The sequence below is a fragment of the Citrus sinensis genome, chromosome 6, assembly GCF_022201045.2.
Source record: "Citrus sinensis cultivar Valencia sweet orange chromosome 6, DVS_A1.0, whole genome shotgun sequence".
Lineage (NCBI taxonomy): Eukaryota > Viridiplantae > Streptophyta > Magnoliopsida > Sapindales > Rutaceae > Citrus > Citrus sinensis.
In genome coordinates, this window is record NC_068561.1 from 6,371,960 (window position 1) to 6,393,332 (window position 21,373).

A 21,373-nucleotide genomic window follows, 5' to 3' on the forward strand; every position below is an offset into this window, starting at 1 on the left:
AATAAAATGGTAGAGCTCACAAATGAAAATGAATCTCTAAGTACAAAGATTATATGCCTAGAATTAGAGAGTAAAACATTGCATGATAAAGTTGGATTATCAAATGAGAAACGTAGCACTTCACACGAGCATCTAAAATCACATGTAGATGACTTGAAAAATGAAAAGGATACTTTACAAAAATACAATGATTCATTAAATAGAAAGATTAAAGGACTAGAGTTAGAGAATAAAACTTTGCATAATAGAGTTACATTATCAAATGAGAAACCAAGCACTTCACATGAACATCTAGAGCCACATGTAGATGATTTGAAAAAGGAAAATAAAATGCTCAAGAAAAAGAACATTGAACTTAGTGATGCTGTGTTAAAATTCACAAATGGCCAAAAGAACTTAGATAACTTGCTTAACTCTAAAAAATGTGTATTTGATAAAGGAGGACTAGGGTATAAGTCTAACTTGAAGCAAAAGTATTATAAGAATTACTTTGTTAAAGCTACCTCCACTAATGATCAAATTGTATGTCATTATTGTAATGGAAATGGTCATTTGAGTTTTAGATGTCCAGTTAAGAGAAATGTATATTATGGAGTCAATCAAAGGAATAGCCAAAAGAATACACCATTTGAAAATCAAGAGGAGCAACATGAAGAAACAAATGCGGAGTAAAATGAAGGTACTTCTCAAACACTCCCCAAAGAGTAGAGGTATGTTTCTTCTCACCCTAAGAACTTAATTTTGGAAAATCCATCACAAGGTGTAACTACTAGATCATCACTTAGAAATATATGTAAGCATTTGTAATAATAGATTTGATCACTTGTTCTTTAGCTCATAATAATGGCTTATCTTAATAGCTATGTTAATTTTGATGATCTATATATTGTCATTATGTACTTATGCTTTGCTTAAGTTTTGATGATAAAGATTGTTCTTTGATGATTCCATTGTATTTGATGAAATTTGGTCTTATGGAATCTATGATTGGTGAATGGATACTTTTTTTTTTTTTTGCTTTCTTGACGCATTGTTAAATATGCATTACTTGCTTTAAATGATATCTAAAGGGAGAGAAATACATCTACTTTGAGATTTTTTAAGCGTATAAGATTTTCTAAGTTATATTGAAATGTCACATTAGATCTTTGATAAGTTTAGTTGTCTCGATTTCTAAAATGTGATTAGTAATTATGGAGCTTGGATAGTTGATAATATGTTCTTATAACTTTTGCATGCTAATTTGCTAAACAAATCGAAACCTCTTTGCGAAGAAATATTTTCAAAAACTCAGCATAACCTTGGGATGATGAAATTTATTAATATCTCTAAGCATGTTATTAATATGATTAAAATTGAGTTCTTGATGATTTTGATGATTAATGATTATATCTGTGTTGCTTGATGAATTGATGGAGTTGTTGGTTTGTTATAATTGTTTAAGCTTATATGGAAGTGTTTTTAACCACGTTGTGTATTTGAGGATTTGTTCATTTTTAAGGGGAGACTCTGTCGAAATTTTTGCTCGCATAAAATGGGTAATATCTTCATCGAATTATTTTTTATGATCTTGTTATTGCATCTATCTATCTTTTCTTTTTATGATAAAGGAGGAGTTAAATATGATATGTTTTTGGATAAAATCATTTTGGTTAAAATTTTGAATTGGCCATATATTTAGGGAGAGCATACAATATGATTTTGGATAATATGCATTTTGAGCTTTTTTTTTATGGTTGATATTTGATTATGGTGATGATTTTGAGATATGATGATGATTTGATTACATTGTTTTATATGATAATTTTATGTTATGATAATTACATGGTTGTAATATTATTAAACTTGTATTTGAGGTGATGCTTGTTGTGAGGGGGAGATTCTATCAAAATTTCTACTCGGCCAACATGGGTAACAAATTTGTTACTCTTATTCGTTTCCTTTAAGTTTTATTTTTTATGATGAAGGGGGAAAAGAATACATGTTTTTAAATTTGTAAAAATTTCTACACTTTTTCTTTTCCATTAAGTTTTCTTTTTTATGATGAAGGGGGAGAAGAATACAATTTGTTAATTTAGTTCATTGGCAAATTGTAAGGGGAGCTTACATTTAGCGGGAGAAATTTGTGGAATCATTTTTTAAATATATGTAAAGTTTGCCATCATAAAAAAGGAGGAGATTGTTAGCATATATGTATCCATGATGTTGATTTTGATGATAACAAACAAAATTAAGAATTATTAAGGTTTTAAAAGCTCAAATTATTTTTCATACATTTTAAACAAATCATTATTTTGATAATATAAGGTTTTATACTTAAAGGGAAAATGATTTTATAGAATTGATTAGTTTTCAAGTTCATAGTCAAATTGAAAAAGTTTTAAAACTACGGAAATGGACTGATTTGTAAACTTTTATGATGATTTGGGCTATAGTATAATTATAGACAATTTTAGGGTAAAAATATAATTTTGAAAAATAGTTTCACTGTAGCAAATGGCTAACCGTTTGTGAAAAACGGCAAACCGATAATTTCCAGCAAGCATGTTCTACAAAGGATTGTTAAAATGATGATTCTGGAAAATAACGGTGAACCGTTTATGGAAAACGGTGAACCGATAATTTTTAGATTGCTAACCTTGAACCGTGTAGTGAGAACGGTTAAGCCAAATTTATTTTGCAGGTCTCTGAAAATTAACGGTGAACCGATAGTGACAAACGGTCAACCGTTTATTTGAAATTCAGCTCAACAGTAACTTTGACCAGAATAAACGGCGATCCGTTTATGGGCAGACAGTCAATAACAACTAGTTTTTTCAGCTCCAACTATAAATAAGCTCAATCCAATTCAAATAAGTAGAATTCCAACGATTATCATTGAGAATACAACATTCATTGAGCTTTAAATCCTTGTATTCATCTCATTCATTCACACATTGAGCTTTCATTTGTGATCAAACACATTGTGTGAGAGAAATTCATTTGTAATCCTTTTTGTAAAATCAAGTTAAGAGATTGTAAGTGTTGGGATACACTTGGGTTAAGCCATTGGGGATAATCCCTTGTTGTGAAGGTCCATTGACACCTTAGAAGTCAATTGTAAGCATTTGAAGCATTGGAGACTTGCTTAGTGAAATCCTCAAGCCGGGTGAGCTTGGAGGCATGGACGTAGGCGGGGATTGCCGAACCACGTAAAAATCATTGTGTTTTTTTTTTCTTCCCTTACTCTCTTATTATTATGCTTTATTGAATTTATTGTTTTTTATTCCATTAAGGCATTAGATTAAATTTTGTGTGGTTTGCTTAGCTTAATTTTTAATAACCCAATTCACCCCCTCTCTTGGGTTGCCTAGTTAGTATTTTATACATGCATTACACAAAGTGGCAGCTCTAATGATGTGTTCTATCCAATCAGAACTTGCCATGTGGCGCTGATTAATATTAAAAATTGTTTAATTATCAAGCGATAATATGTTATTTTATGCTTATGTTATAATTTATATTTGTGTTTATGTAATATATTATGAATTATTAATTATGTTTTAAATATATTTAATTTTGTGTATTTTTATGTGTTTATTAGGAAAATTATTAATTTCACGTACTTCGAGGCTCCAAACAGATAAACGGAGGTCAAATTTGGATTCCGGAGGTCCGAAAACCTTAAGATCAGTCAAGATCGGCTTAAAATTGGGCTTGTGTAAAAAAAAGTTGACTTTTCCTGTTGACCGAGCACTGATTGGATGATGAAATGAGCTTACAATAGATATGAGTGCATGGGATAATTGGCAATCTTGACTAAATCTCAACCGTTCATGATTCAATGGCCATGATTGTGCCACGTGGCAATGGTTGGTGAAGCAAGTTGGAGGATCCGAATCTTTGTATTTGGGTCGACCCGATCCACCCATTAACCCGCCAAATCTCAACCGTTCTTTGGGTAAATCGGACGAGTCAAATGATGCCATGTGTGATGTTGACTTTTGAAGTTTGACCAGCCATTGGATCTTGATCTAAGGGTTGTGAGGAGCACATGCATGAAGCCTATGATGGACCGCAAAGCACTGGATTATGAATTTATTTTTCTATAAATAGAGCCTCATTTTTATGTTTTAATCATCTCTCTACAACTCTCTTCTTCTCAAATTCTCTCCATCTCCTTGTAATCTTGATTTCCAGGTGTGTTTTTAATATTTTGTATAATTATTTTCATTAATAAAATTAGTTTTATTTCCAATTTTAGTTGTTTTTATTTCTTTTAATTATAAGTAATTCAATTTTACTACTTCTTTTTATTTTAATTATGCTTAACTAAATAATATTAGTTAGGGGAAGGTGAAACTCTTAAGAAATAAATATGATTTAATCAAATTCTATGTTTAATTTTATAAATTAAATTATTTTCTATTTAATTTTATACATGTTTTATATTTTGAAAATTTGATTTATTGTAGACAAACAAATGAATTTGGCACAATAAATTCTTAAGATCTTAATATAAGGCATGGTGAAATGGTATTTTGACTTATTGTAGACAAATTAAATTTTGGCACAATAAATACTTAATCCATCATAAAATTAAAGGGAAAATAATAATAATTTGTATAATTAATCTTTTGAGTAATAAATCTAAAACAAATTGGCAAAAAGAATTTATTAAGTTTTATTTATTTCTAAGAGTGGATCCATAACCCTAACTAGTTCAATTCCATAGTTTCATTTAAATTAAGTTGTTTATATTCAAGTTTTAATTTCAATTTTTAGATAAAATAAAATAAACTAATTAAATCTTTTCTCTGTGGATCGACCTCGGACTCACCGAGTTATAATACAACAAGACACTCTTATACTTGGGAGTTAAAATTTACTTTTAAGTTGTGTCAAGTTTTTGGCGCCGTTGCCGGGGAAAAGTTTTTTATTTGGTTTGTTTTTCCGTTTTTATTTTTCTCTTATATGTAAAATTTCGTTTGCCCCCTTTTCCTTTTCTTAAATTCTCTTTTGTCCCCATATCTTTCATAATTCTCGTTTCACCCCAACAGTTTCCGTTTCTAGCCCAATCTTCTGGTAATTACGTTCGGACCCCGATATCTTTCAATTGTTTCACTTTCATCCCAAATTGCTAATTCTAAACTTCTAAAAATTACAGTTTGACCATAAAATTAAAAATAATTTGCAATAGAATCCCTAGACGAAATTCCTCAACATAATCAAGACTTGGACATATTTGGACATACTTTGGACATATTTGGACATACTTTGGACATATTTGGACTTATTTTGGACCAAACTAACTTTAACTACTAACTCTAATTACTAACTCTTAACTTACTAACTGCTAACTCCTAACTTTTATTTAATTTCAGTTATTTAATTTTCTGCATTTATTTTATTTCGTATTTATTTTTTTTTTTTTGCTTTATTGGTGGGTTTAACCACCAAACTAACTACTAACCCTTAACTTTTATTTTCAGTTATTTAATTTTCAGTATTTATTTAATTTTGCATTTTTTATTTTTTTAATTGGTGGGTTCAACCACCATTTTTGTTATTTAATTTTCTTTTGTATACTTATATTATTTGCTTATTTATTTATTTTATTTTATTTTGTTATCAATTTATGTAAATATTATCTTTATAACATAACCCTTGCATGAGACATTGGTCTCGATCTTCAAGTGGCAGGTTAATTCGTAGATCTCAATCTCCACCACCAATCATGGATGAGAATCAAGGCGAAAACGTTTTGGGCGAACCTAATCCTCAAATTGATCAGGGAGACAACCAATCTCAACATGGGCATGATCAGAATCAACCAAGGACTCTGAGAGACTACATGAATCCAACCAGAACCGGAGCACCGTCGTGTATAGTATTTCCTCCAGAAGCATCTCGATTCAATTTTAAACCAGGTATTATCCAACTTTTACCAACATTTCATGGTTTAGAATCTGAGAATCCGTACTTGCATCTAAGAGATTTTGAGGAAGTTTGTAATACATACACGGACCAAAATTGTAGCATGAACATAATTAGATTAAAGCTTTTTCCTTTTTCATTAAAAGATAAAGCTAAAACTTGGCTACAAAACCTTAGATCTGGATCAGTAAGAACTTGGAATAACATGCAAGAACAGTTTTTGAAAAAATTCTTTCCACCTCATAGAACAAATTCTTTTAAAAGGCAAATCACTTCTTTCACTCAAAAAAATGGAGAAACATTATACCAATGTTGGGATAGGTTTAAAGAGTTGCTTAACATATGCCCACATCATGGTTTTGAAACTTGGCGATTGGTCACTTATTTCTACGAAGGCTTAATACCCCAAAGTAGACAGGTTGTTGAAATGATGTGTAATGGTGAATTTAGGGATAAAAATCCTGAAGATGCACTAGATTACCTTGACCAATTAGCTGAAAATGCACAACATTGGGATACTGTTGGAACTTTTGAATTGACAAATAAGCAACAATCATCTCCATCTAGTGGAGGAATCCATAACCTTAGGGAAGATCATGATTTACAAGCAAAATTTGCATCCCTAGTTAGGAAAGTTGAAGCTTTGGAGCATAAAAAGAGTGATCAAGTAAAATCTGTTCAAGAAATTGCATGTAACATATGTAATTCGAATGATCATTTCACTCAAGAGTGTCCCACTTTGCCTGCACTTAAAGAATGTCTAAATGATCAAGCTAATGTTATTAACACTTTCAATAAACCAAACCCATATTCACAGACTTATAATCCTGGTTGGAAAAATCATCCGAATTTCAGTTGGAGGAATAATAATAATGCACAATCTTCACAAGCACCACCTCCACAAAATTTTCAAAATCCTCAGCCTTATGCACCATATGTTCCACCACCTTGGAAAAATCTGGAGGACACAATGCATTCATTCATCAGAAAGCAAGATGTTATTAACAATCAAAATGCACAAACTTTTTCTGATTTGAAAGATACACTTGCTAAAATTGCTTCTGCACTCACCATTCAAGAAAAAGGAAAATTTCCAGCCCAACCACAACCAAATCCTAAAATTCAACAAAATCCACCCACAGACCAAGTCAAGTCAGTTATAACTCTTCGTAGTGGTAAGGTTGTTGATAGACCTATGCCTGAACCTTATGAAAATGATGAAAATTCAAAGGGTAAGGAAGGACTAAATGAACTTACACCTAGTGAAGAAATAACTAGTGTTCCACCTGAACCACCATTTCCGCATGCATTGAATAAACCAAAGAAATCAAACCACTCTTCTGAAATTTATGAAATCTTTAAGCAAGTGAAAGTTAACATTCCTCTATTAGATGCAATCAAGCAGGTTCCTTCATATGCCAAATTTTTAAAGGACTTGTGCACTGTTAAGAGGAAATTGAAGGTAAGAAAGAGTGCTTTCATGGCCGAACAGGTAAGTACAATTCTGTCTACTAATAATAAGTTGAAATATAAAGATCCTGGTTGTCCTACCATTTCTTGTATTATTGGTAACCACAGAATTGAGCATGCTTTACTAGATCTTGGTGCTAGTGTTAATTTGCTTCCATATTCAGTTTATCTTCAACTTAATCTTGGTGAGTTAAAATCAACTTCAACTACACTTTTGCTTGCCGATAGATCAGTTAAAGTACCAAAAGGAATAGTGGAAGATGTTTTAGTACAAGTTGATAAATTTATTTATCCTGTGGATTTTATTGTCTTGGAAACTGAACCTGTTGTGAATAATTACAAACCAATTCCTGTAATTTTAGGTCGACCATTTTTAGCAACTGCTAATGCTTTGATTAATTGTAGGAATGGTTTAATGAATTTATCCTTTGGGAATATGACTTTGGAATTGAATGTTTTCAACATGTGCAGGCAACCTAATGAAGAAAATGAGAATGAAGATGATACTGATGAACAAAAGGAATTGTTTGAATCTTGTATCGAGGAAAATATTCAAAAAGGGGATTTTTCTGAACTTTCTAATGTTTGTTTAGTTAATTCAATTGAGTCAAATAAGCAACTTAAACTTGATATTTCTAATATAAATTCGTTGCTTGATTCTATGCAGACTTCGCAAAATTATGATGACGAGCCAAAATTTGAGGAGCTTGGAAGTATTGAAAAGACAGAACAACAAGAAGCACCTAAAATGGAATTGAAACCTTTGCCTGAAGGATTGAAATATGCTTTTCTTGGAGAAGAACAAACTTATCCTGTTGTGATTTCTTCTACTTTAACAAGCGACCAAGAAGGTAAGTTACTAACTGTTCTTAAAAAGCATAAAAATGCAATAGGATGGACTTTAAATGACATTAAAGGCATTAATCCCTTAATCTGCACACATAGAATTAATTTGGAAGAAAATGCTAAAATATGTCAACAACCTCAAAGAAGATTAAACCCACACATGAAAGAGGTAGTCAAAACAGAAGTCCTTAAATTACTTGATGTGGGAATTATCTACCCTATTTCTGATAGTAAGTGGGTAAGTCCTACACAAGTAGTGCCTAAAAAATCTGGAATCACTGTTGTTAAAAATGAAAAAGGTGAATTAATTCCAACACGAATTACATCTAGTTGGCGCATGTGCATTGATTATAGAAAATTAAATGAAGCCACTAGAAAAGATCATTTTCCATTACCATTCCTTGACCAAATCTTAGAAAGAGTAGCAGGACATCCCTACTATTGTTTTTTAGATGGATATTCAGGTTATTATCAAATTCCTATAGCACTTGAGGACCAAGAAAAGACCACATTCACATGTCCTTTTGGAACATTTGCATTTAAAAGAATGCCATTCGGGCTTTGTAATGCTCCTGCAACATTTCAAAGATGTATGTTAAGCATTTTTTGTGATATGGTTGAACATTGTTTAGAGGTCTTTATGGATGATTTGACTGTGTTTGGGAATTCTTTTGATGATTGCCTTGATAATTTGGAGAAAGTTTTAAAAAGATGTGTTGAAAAAGAACTCGTGTTGAATTGGGAAAAATGTCACTACATGGTTACTTCTGGAATTGTTTTGGGTCATGTTGTTTCTATTAAAGGAATTGAAGTTGACAAAGCAAAAATCGAAGTCATATCTAAATTGCCACAACCAAAAACAGTTAGAGATGTGCGATCCTTTTTAGGACATGCAGGATTTTATAGGAGGTTTATAAAAAACTTTAGTGCCATATCTAAACCACTTTGTAACCTCTTATTAAAAGATGCACCGTTTGAATGGAATGATGATTGCCAAAAATCTTTTGAAAAAATAATTTGTCTTTTAACATCTGCACCTATTATGCAATCTCCTGATTGGTCTTTGCCATTTGAATTAATGTGTGATGCAAGTGATTTTGCTGTTGGTGCTGTTTTAGGACAAAGAAGGGATGGTAAGCCTTTTGTGATTTATTATGCGAGCAAGACTTTGGATAGTGCTCAAATGAATTATTCTACAACTGAAAAAGAATTACTTGCTGTGGTATTTGCATTAAACAAATTCCGTTCATATTTGCTTGGCTCTAAATCTGTTGTGTTTACTGACCATGCTGCTGTGAGATATTTGATGAGTAAACAGGATGCCAAACCGAGACTAATTCGTTGGATTTTGTTACTACAAGAATTTGACCTTACCATCAAAGATAAAAAGGGTGCTGAAAATGTTGTTGCTGATCATCTATCAAGACTCACATCCGAATTCTGCAATGATATAACACCCATAAATGATTCTTTCCCTGATGAATTTTTATTTTCTGTTACTTCAATGCCATGGTATGCTAATATTGTTAATTTTCTTGTTACAGGTAAAATGCCTTTGCAATGGAATGCTCAAGAGAAGAAGAAATTTTTTGTTGAAGTAAAGAAATTTTATTGGGATGATCCTTATTTGTTCAAATATTGCCCAGATCAAATTTTTCGGCGATGTATTCCTGATAATGAGGTAAGTAGTGTCATTAATTTTTGTCATTCTGAAGCATGTGGTGGTCACTTTTCTTCAAGAAAAACTACTGCTAAAATTTTGCAGTGTGGATTTTATTGGCCTACCATGTTTAAAGACACATATGAATTTTGCAAAAGTTGTGAAAAATGTCAAAAATTGGGATCAATTACAAAAAGAAACATGATGCCCTTAAATCCCATACTTGAAATTGAAATATTTGACTGTTGGGGAATTGATTTCATGGGTCCATTTCCATCATCTTTTGGATTTGTGTATATATTAGTTGCAGTTGATTATGTCTCAAAATGGATTGAAGCAATTTCTTGTCGAAATAATGACAGTAAAACTGTGATTAAATTTTTAAGAGAAAACATTTTAAGTCGATTTGGAATCCCTCGAGCCATTATCAGTGATGGAGGTAAGCATTTTTGTAATAAGTCATTTGAGTCTTTAATGAAGAAATATGGAATTACACATAAAATTGCTACCCCTTATCATCCTCAAACAAATGGTCAAGTTGAATTAGCAAATAGGGAGATAAAACAAATTTTGGAAAAAACGGTTAACCCAAACCGAAAAGATTGGTCTCTTAGACTTAATGATGCACTTTGGGCTTACCGCACTGCATTTAAAACATCATTAGGAATGTCACCCTATCGGTTAATTTATGGTAAACCTTGTCATTTACCTGTTGAACTTGAACATAAATCACTTTGGGCTATTAAAGCTTTTAATTCAAATTTGGTTGATGCTGGTAATGTGCGAAAATTGCAATTGAATGAACTTGAGGAATTAAGGAATGATGCATATGAAAATTCAAGAATTATTAAGGCAAGAACAAAAGCATTTCATGATAAAAGAATTTTTCGAAAAACATTTGAGATTGGTCAAAAAGTGTTGCTTTATAATTCTCGTCTTCATTTATTTCCAGGAAAGTTAAAGTCAAAATGGAGTGGCCCATTTGTTGTAAAAAATGTATATTCATATGGGGCCATAGAAATTGAGAATCCAAATAATGGTGTCACATTTAAAGTTAATGGTCAAAGATTAAAACCATATCTGGAACATCACCCACGTGACGAGGACACCGAAATTAATTTGGATGACCCACCAATTCTTGATTAAGTTTTTAATGATTTTTTTTTGTTTTACTATTATTTTACCGTTTCATTGTTTGACTTTTTTTTCCTTAGATTGATGCACTGTACATAGTTTTTTTTTAACATTGTTTTTCTTGTGTAAGCGTGTTTGTTTGACAGTTGTACATTCTCTCATTAATTTTCATTTTACATCATGAGCACCTCAATGAGAAAATACCTGTTCGCACATCTTAAAAGATTTCGGCGTATAAAATTTCACTTAAGAGGCCTGATACAAAGCTGTAAATCACATCCACTTTGGGATCTGCAACCACCAGAATTCGTGTCCTATGTTGAGGATCTAGAGGGACAACTCAGAACAGTAGAGAGTGGCATATATGAATTTCAAATGGAGCTTGAGGTTAACTCAATGAGAGGACGAATGTAAGTTCATTTTCCTTTTATATTGTGTGCTTCTTTTTGCTCGCTTTCACGCTTGATTTGATTTTGCAGATTTGTTTTTGGTGTGTTTTGATTTATTTTCCCGTATAAATGGCGGATAACGGTACTCCGTGACTTCTTAAGTCGGTATCTTCAGTTTCCCACAATAACTGAAACCCCAAAATCATACATGGAAGAAATACAACATAAACTCCATAAGCATTTTCCCTCTCTCCCTCAGAATGCCCTCAGGAAAATTTACAAAGCTCGTTGTGAACGACTGCGTTTGTTAATGATCAATGGCATTCCTTCTGACATTCGTTGGTTAATTGAAGCAAAGGTCCGATTAGCAGGTGAGTTTTCTGGTCAATTTGTTTCTTACATGCCTGGTTTTGGTAAAAGTACGTTTGCTAAGAAAAGGAGAGCTAAACGACTTGGCTCAAAATGTCATAACTGTGTGAGACTTGGTTGCAAACGACCAGATTGTAAATCTTTAGGAATGGTTTCTGATACTCGTGAAGATAAAATTAAATTCGTTAAAGATGGCATGAGTAAAGAATCGTTGGATGATATCTTACGATCTCTTGAGACGCATCGAAGCGGAATTGTGCAACGTGAGATTTACAATTTGTGGATACTATTCCAAAAACAAAGTGCACAGTTAAGTCTTGGGAATCTGACTCAAAAAGACCCTGTTTGCCAGTTTATAAGAAAACTGGATGGGAAGCCGATCCTCGACCCATAGAGGGCGTTCAAGCCGTTACTGGACGTAAAACCAGAGGAAGATGTGAGCCACAATCACAACTACCAGTAAATATCCTTTCACTTCACTGTTATTTTACTTTACTGTTATTTTATCATTTGCATTATTGCATTTAGCGATGTGATTTTGTATTTAATAAATATTTGGTTTTCTTTTACTGTTTGCTTTTTCTAATCATTACTTTCTTTTTACTGTTTGTTTTTGAATTATTGAGCCACGAGCTTTACTCGTCATTTGACAAATATTGCCAACCCATTTACAGCTGTTTCTCATTATTTATGTTACCAAGATCTTTAAATATGAGCTCATTTTTCAAACACTCACAACTTGTTTTTGAAAAATTAGTCCAATGGCATCATCTTCGAGTAAACAATTCAAAAATATTTGTGTGCTTTCTGGGTTTCACTATGGAAAGTACAAAGAGTTCGTTCAGGCAGCTGTAGATCTTGGTCGTGTCATAGCAGAGAGGAAACTGCATCTTGTATATGGAGGAGGTGAACGAGGGTTATCAAGACTTGTCTCAGAAGCTGTTTTTACCAGAGGAAGCCAAGTACTCGGCATTATCCCAAAACCCATGAAACCGCTAGTGTGCATGTCTGGCCCACCAATTGGAGAAGAATTAGTGGTATCAAGTATGCAAGAGAGAATATCTGAAATGATGAATCATGCTGATGCTTTTATTTTCTTGCCAGGAGATCTTGCAACTTTTGAGGCACTAATTACATTTGCATCTTGGGCCCACTTGAACATTCATCAAAAACCCATCGGTTTGTTAAATGTTAATAATTTTTATGACGGCTTGCTAACTTTTATTAACCATGCAATAAAGAATCATTTTGTTCCACATTCTGTAAAAAAAACTCTTTATCTCTGCTTCTACTGCTAATGAGTTACTTGATCTTTTGCAAGCTTATACACCAGAGCCAGATCCACAGACTGTTGCACTGAATTGGTCGACTAATGACGGTAACGGTAACAGTAGCAGTAATAAGAAGTGCGATTTAGATTTAACTCTCCGTTTGTAAATATTTTCTGTTGTAGTGTTCATGTGATGTCTTCTACACTCTTTCTCTTTCCTTTTAAAACATTGAGGACAATGTTTTTTTCAGGTTGGGGGGAGGGAATAGTTGATAATTGTGGAATGTCTTAGTCCTGGTTATGTGTTTAAAAAAAAAAAAAAAAACAAAAAACAAAAAAAAAAAATTTTTTTTTTCTGTAAAGACTAACTTAGGACAAATTTGAGTCGAAGATGGCAGGATATAGAGAATGTAGTCTCTCTAGAAACGCATCTTCTTAATCTTAAGGGTGTTGTTAAAAAAAAATTGACTCTTTCTTCATCTTTGTTATTTGCTTTTAAGCTTCTGCATCAAGTTCAGGTGAGATCTCTTCTTCTTCTTCTTTTATTATTCTCTTTTATTTTTATTTTTTTGCATATCTGTAAAATTATAAAATGTTAAGATAATGTTTAGATTAGGTTGTGGGGTGGAGATAATTGACGTATATTTTAAATATGTGTGTTGTTTTTCTCTTTTCTCTTTTCTTTTCTTTGTTAAAAAAAAAACCAAAAAAAAAAAAATTTGTTTTTTGTCTAGGATGGCCGTGTAAAGAGTCACGACTTTTGAGACGCATCCTAATAGTCTTGTTGTATTATATTTTGATTTTGAGATTCATAGTAAGTTGTTTTTGTTCCCTTTTCTTTGAATTACTCAAATTTGTGAACTCTCCACTTGGTTATTAAGTTATTTAATTGTTTACTCATTTAACAGGTATTATTGAATCATTCTTCACACACACACTATGACACATACTAGTGGGTTGTAAGTTAAAGTTTTACAGCATTTAGTTCTTTTGATTTATTAGGAATAGTATCTAAGGTAGTAGAAAGTGTATATTTCCAAAAACAAAAAAACAAAAAAAAACCAAAAAAAAAAAAAAAATCAAAAAAAAAAAAAAAAGAAGAAGAAAAAATGTTTTTAATTTTGTTATATCTAGAAACCCGAGTAATTAAGTCCGTAGGGGTGTTTCAACACCTAGTGCCCTAAGGTCAACTGGTCTGGGAGTCACTGGCATAAAGCTCGCTACATGGGTAATAGATATATTGTTTGTTTATTAGAAACCCGAGTAATTAAGTCCGTAGGGGTGCTTCAACACCTAGTGCCCTAAGGCCAACTGGTCTGGGAGTCATTGACCTAAAGCTCGCTACACGGGTTAGAAATGTAATATAAAAAAAAATGTGTGAATAATCTATTGCCTAAAGATATAATTTCTAATGAATTTTAGAACGAAAATGTTGTTTTTCTTTTAATGAAGCCCCATCAGTATTGTGTTAATTACTTGAGCACAAAAGAAGGTTTGATGATATTCTGGATAATGAGTGAACATCAATGTGGTAAAGGAATTTGGGAGAGTTCATTTATTTGGTAATTTAGAGGATAGATGAACAACTATTAACTTGCATGTGAATTTTATAAATCTTAATATAACGCTTTAATTGCTAGAGGGCTAGCAATAAGCTGGTTGGGGGGTGTGATTAATATTAAAAATTGTTTAATTATCAAGCGATAATATGTTATTTTATGCTTATGTTATAATTTATATTTGTGTTTATGTAATATATTATGAATTATTAATTATGTTTTAAATATATTTAATTTTGTGTATTTTTATGTGTTTATTAGGAAAATTATTAATTTCACGTACTTCGAGGCTCCAAACAGATAAACGGAGGTCAAATTTGGATTCCGGAGGTCCGAAAACCTTAAGATCAGTCAAGATCGGCTTAAAATTGGGCTTGTGTAAAAAAAAGTTGACTTTTCCTGTTGACCGAGCACTGATTGGATGATGAAATGAGCTTACAATAGATATGAGTGCATGGGATAATTGGCAATCTTGACTAAATCTCAACCGTTCATGATTCAATGGCCATGATTGTGCCACGTGGCAATGGTTGGTGAAGCAAGTTGGAGGATCCGAATCTTTGTATTTGGGTCGACCCGATCCACCCATTAACCCGCCAAATCTCAACCGTTCTTTGGGTAAATCGGACGAGTCAAATGATGCCATGTGTGATGTTGACTTTTGAAGTTTGACCAGCCATTGGATCTTGATCTAAGGGTTGTGAGGAGCACATGCATGAAGCCTATGATGGACCGCAAAGCACTGGATTATGAATTTATTTTTCTATAAATAGAGCCTCATTTTTATGTTTTAATCATCTCTCTACAACTCTCTTCTTCTCAAATTCTCTCCATCTCCTTGTAATCTTGATTTCCAGGTGTGTTTTTAATATTTTGTATAATTATTTTCATTAATAAAATTAGTTTTATTTCCAATTTTAGTTGTTTTTATTTCTTTTAATTATAAGTAATTCAATTTTACTACTTCTTTTTATTTTAATTATGCTTAACTAAATAATATTAGTTAGGGGAAGGTGAAACTCTTAAGAAATAAATATGATTTAATCAAATTCTATGTTTAATTTTATAAATTAAATTATTTTCTATTTAATTTTATACATGTTTTATATTTTGAAAATTTGATTTATTGTAGACAAACAAATGAATTTGGCACAATAAATTCTTAAGATCTTAATATAAGGCATGGTGAAATGGTATTTTGACTTATTGTAGACAAATTAAATTTTGGCACAATAAATACTTAATCCATCATAAAATTAAAGGGAAAATAATAATAATTTGTATAATTAATCTTTTGAGTAATAAATCTAAAACAAATTGGCAAAAAGAATTTATTAAGTTTTATTTATTTCTAAGAGTGGATCCATAACCCTAACTAGTTCAATTCCATAGTTTCATTTAAATTAAGTTGTTTATATTCAAGTTTTAATTTCAATTTTTAGATAAAATAAAATAAACTAATTAAATCTTTTCTCTGTGGATCGACCTCGGACTCACCGAGTTATAATACAACAAGACACTCTTATACTTGGGAGTTAAAATTTACTTTTAAGTTGTGTCAAGTTTTTGGCGCCGTTGCCGGGGAAAAGTTTTTTATTTGGTTTGTTTTTCCGTTTTTATTTTTCTCTTATATGTAAAATTTCGTTTGCCCCCTTTTCCTTTTCTTAAATTCTCTTTTGTCCCCATATCTTTCATAATTCTCGTTTCACCCCAACAGTTTCCGTTTCTAGCCCAATCTTCTGGTAATTACGTTCGGACCCCGATATCTTTCAATTGTTTCACTTTCATCCCAAATTGCTAATTCTAAACTTCTAAAAATTACAGTTTGACCATAAAATTAAAAATAATTTGCAATAGAATCCCTAGACGAAATTCCTCAACATAATCAAGACTTGGACATATTTGGACATACTTTGGACATATTTGGACATACTTTGGACATATTTGGACTTATTTTGGACCAAACTAACTTTAACTACTAACTCTAATTACTAACTCTTAACTTACTAACTGCTAACTCCTAACTTTTATTTAATTTCAGTTATTTAATTTTCTGCATTTATTTTATTTCGTATTTATTTTTTTTTTTTTGCTTTATTGGTGGGTTTAACCACCAAACTAACTACTAACCCTTAACTTTTATTTTCAGTTATTTAATTTTCAGTATTTATTTAATTTTGCATTTTTACCACCAAACTAACTACTAACCCTTAACTAAAACCATATCTGGAACATCACCCACGTGACGAGGACACCGAAATTAATTTGGATGACCCACCAATTCTTGATTAAGTTTTTAATGATTTTTTTTTGTTTTACTATTATTTTACCGTTTCATTGTTTGACTTTTTTTTTTCCTTAGATTGATGCACTGTACATAGTTTTTTTTTAACATTGTTTTTCTTGTGTAAGCGTGTTTGTTTGACAGTTGTACATTCTCTCATTAATTTTCATTTTACATCATGAGCACCTCAATGAGAAAATACCTGTTCGCACATCTTAAAAGATTTCGGCGTATAAAATTTCACTTAAGAGGCCTGATACAAAGCTGTAAATCACATCCACTTTGGGATCTGCAACCACCAGAATTCGTGTCCTATGTTGAGGATCTAGAGGGACAACTCAGAACAGTAGAGAGTGGCATATATGAATTTCAAATGGAGCTTGAGGTTAACTCAATGAGAGGACGAATGTAAGTTCATTTTCCTTTTATATTGTGTGCTTCTTTTTGCTCGCTTTCACGCTTGATTTGATTTTGCAGATTTGTTTTTGGTGTGTTTTGATTTATTTTCCCGTATAAATGGCGGATAACGGTACTCCGTGACTTCTTAAGTCGGTATCTTCAGTTTCCCACAATAACTGAAACCCCAAAATCATACATGGAAGAAATACAACATAAACTCCATAAGCATTTTCCCTCTCTCCCTCAGAATGCCCTCAGGAAAATTTACAAAGCTCGTTGTGAACGACTGCGTTTGTTAATGATCAATGGCATTCCTTCTGACATTCGTTGGTTAATTGAAGCAAAGGTCCGATTAGCAGGTGAGTTTTCTGGTCAATTTGTTTCTTACATGCCTGGTTTTGGTAAAAGTACGTTTGCTAAGAAAAGGAGAGCTAAACGACTTGGCTCAAAATGTCATAACTGTGTGAGACTTGGTTGCAAACGACCAGATTGTAAATCTTTAGGAATGGTTTCTGATACTCGTGAAGATAAAATTAAATTCGTTAAAGATGGCATGAGTAAAGAATCGTTGGATGATATCTTACGATCTCTTGAGACGCATCGAAGCGGAATTGTGCAACGTGAGATTTACAATTTGTGGATACTATTCCAAAAACAAAGTGCACAGTTAAGTCTTGGGAATCTGACTCAAAAAGACCCTGTTTGCCAGTTTATAAGAAAACTGGATGGGAAGCCGATCCTCGACCCATAGAGGGCGTTCAAGCCGTTACTGGACGTAAAACCAGAGGAAGATGTGAGCCACAATCACAACTACCAGTAAATATCCTTTCACTTCACTGTTATTTTACTTTACTGTTATTTTATCATTTGCATTATTGCATTTAGCGATGTGATTTTGTATTTAATAAATATTTGGTTTTCTTTTACTGTTTGCTTTTTCTAATCATTACTTTCTTTTTACTGTTTGTTTTTGAATTATTGAGCCACGAGCTTTACTCGTCATTTGACAAATATTGCCAACCCATTTACAGCTGTTTCTCATTATTTATGTTACCAAGATCTTTAAATATGAGCTCATTTTTCAAACACTCACAACTTGTTTTTGAAAAATTAGTCCAATGGCATCATCTTCGAGTAAACAATTCAAAAATATTTGTGTGCTTTCTGGGTTTCACTATGGAAAGTACAAAGAGTTCGTTCAGGCAGCTGTAGATCTTGGTCGTGTCATAGCAGAGAGGAAACTGCATCTTGTATATGGAGGAGGTGAACGAGGGTTATCAAGACTTGTCTCAGAAGCTGTTTTTACCAGAGGAAGCCAAGTACTCGGCATTATCCCAAAACCCATGAAACCGCTAGTGTGCATGTCTGGCCCACCAATTGGAGAAGAATTAGTGGTATCAAGTATGCAAGAGAGAATATCTGAAATGATGAATCATGCTGATGCTTTTATTTTCTTGCCAGGAGATCTTGCAACTTTTGAGGCACTAATTACATTTGCATCTTGGGCCCACTTGAACATTCATCAAAAACCCATCGGTTTGTTAAATGTTAATAATTTTTATGACGGCTTGCTAACTTTTATTAACCATGCAATAAAGAATCATTTTGTTCCACATTCTGTAAAAAAAACTCTTTATCTCTGCTTCTACTGCTAATGAGTTACTTGATCTTTTGCAAGCTTATACACCAGAGCCAGATCCACAGACTGTTGCACTGAATTGGTCGACTAATGACGGTAACGGTAACAGTAGCAGTAATAAGAAGTGCGATTTAGATTTAACTCTCCGTTTGTAAATATTTTCTGTTGTAGTGTTCATGTGATGTCTTCTACACTCTTTCTCTTTCCTTTTAAAACATTGAGGACAATGTTTTTTTCAGGTTGGGGGGAGGGAATAGTTGATAATTGTGGAATGTCTTAGTCCTGGTTATGTGTTTACAAAAAAAAAAAAAAAACAAAAAACAAAAAAAAAAAATTTTTTTTTTCTGTAAAGACTAACTTAGGACAAATTTGAGTCGAAGATGGCAGGATATAGAGAATGTAGTCTCTCTAGAAACGCATCTTCTTAATCTTAAGGGTGTTGTTAAAAAAAAATTGACTCTTTCTTCATCTTTGTTATTTGCTTTTAAGCTTCTGCATCAAGTTCAGGTGAGATCTCTTCTTCTTCTTCTTTTATTATTCTCTTTTATTTTTATTTTTTTGCATATCTGTAAAATTATAAAATGTTAAGATAATGTTTAGATTAGGTTGTGGGGTGGAGATAATTGACGTATATTTTAAATATGTGTGTTGTTTTTCTCTTTTCTCTTTTCTTTTCTTTGTTAAAAAAAAAACCAAAAAAAAAAAAAATTTGTTTTTTGTCTAGGATGGCCGTGTAAAGAGTCACGACTTTTGAGACGCATCCTAATAGTCTTGTTGTATTATATTTTGATTTTGAGATTCATAGTAAGTTGTTTTTGTTCCCTTTTCTTTGAATTACTCAAATTTGTGAACTCTCCACTTGGTTATTAAGTTATTTAATTGTTTACTCATTTAACAGGTATTATTGAATCATTCTTCACACACACACTATGACACATACTAGTGGGTTGTAAGTTAAAGTTTTACAGCATTTAGTTCTTTTGATTTATTAGGAATAGTATCTAAGGTAGTAGAAAGTGTATATTTCCAAAAACAAAAAAACAAAAAAAACCAAAAAAAAAAAAAATCAAAAAAAAAAAAAAAAAGAAGAAGAAAAAATGTTTTTAATTTTGTTATATCTAGAAACCCGAGTAATTAAGTCCGTAGGGGTGTTTCAACACCTAGTGCCCTAAGGTCAACTGGTCTGGGAGTCACTGGCATAAAGCTCGCTACATGGGTAATAGATATATTGTTTGTTTATTAGAAACCCGAGTAATTAAGTCCGTAGGGGTGCTTCAACACCTAGTGCCCTAAGGCCAACTGGTCTGGGAGTCATTGACCTAAAGCTCGCTACACGGGTTAGAAATGTAATATAAAAAAAAATGTGTGAATAATCTATTGCCTAAAGATATAATTTCTAATGAATTTTAGAACGAAAATGTTGTTTTTCTTTTAATGAAGCCCCATCAGTATTGTGTTAATTACTTGAGCACAAAAGAAGGTTTGATGATATTCTGGATAATGAGTGAACATCAATGTGGTAAAGGAATTTGGGAGAGTTCATTTATTTGGTAATTTAGAGGATAGATGAACAACTATTAACTTGCATGTGAATTTTATAAATCTTAATATAACGCTTTAATTGCTAGAGGGCTAGCAATAAGCTGGTTGGGGGGTGTGATTAATATTAAAAATTGTTTAATTATCAAGCGATAATATGTTATTTTATGCTTATGTTATAATTTATATTTGTGTTTATGTAATATATTATGAATTATTAATTATGTTTTAAATATATTTAATTTTGTGTATTTTTATGTGTTTATTAGGAAAATTATTAATTTCACGTACTTCGAGGCTCCAAACAGATAAACGGAGGTCAAATTTGGATTCCGGAGGTCCGAAAACCTTAAGATCAGTCAAGATCGGCTTAAAATTGGGCTTGTGTAAAAAAAAGTTGACTTTTCCTGTTGACCGAGCACTGATTGGATGATGAAATGAGCTTACAATAGATATGAGTGCATGGGATAATTGGCAATCTTGACTAAATCTCAACCGTTCATGATTCAATGGCCATGATTGTGCCACGTGGCAATGGTTGGTGAAGCAAGTTGGAGGATCCGAATCTTTGTATTTGGGTCGACCCGATCCACCCATTAACCCGCCAAATCTCAACCGTTCTTTGGGTAAATCGGACGAGTCAAATGATGCCATGTGTGATGTTGACTTTTGAAGTTTGACCAGCCATTGGATCTTGATCTAAGGGTTGTGAGGAGCACATGCATGAAGCCTATGATGGACCGCAAAGCACTGGATTATGAATTTATTTTTCTATAAATAGAGCCTCATTTTTATGTTTTAATCATCTCTCTACAACTCTCTTCTTCTCAAATTCTCTCCATCTCCTTGTAATCTTGATTTCCAGGTGTGTTTTTAATATTTTGTATAATTATTTTCAT

At 32.3% G+C, this 21,373-nt stretch overlaps 1 protein-coding gene and 1 non-coding gene across 2 annotated transcripts; one reads left to right on the top strand and one right to left on the bottom strand.

Moving 5' to 3' along the window:
* Positions 1–6,167: 6,167 nt before the first annotated feature.
* Positions 6,168–6,276, bottom strand: LOC112498736 (small nucleolar RNA R71). Its single transcript, XR_003066154.2, has one exon. It is a non-coding gene; the product is annotated as a small nucleolar RNA R71 (small nucleolar RNA).
* A 5,338-nt stretch (positions 6,277–11,614) lies between these two features.
* On the top strand, positions 11,615–18,292 carry LOC127903001 (uncharacterized). The gene is made up of 2 exons (XM_052443432.1): positions 11,615–11,786; positions 17,785–18,292. The coding sequence occupies exons 1-2, from the start codon at positions 11,624–11,626 to the stop codon at positions 18,045–18,047; spliced, it is 426 nt and encodes a 141-aa protein (XP_052299392.1). The 5' UTR covers positions 11,615–11,623; the 3' UTR covers positions 18,048–18,292.
* The last annotated feature ends 3,081 nt before the right edge of the window (positions 18,293–21,373 follow it).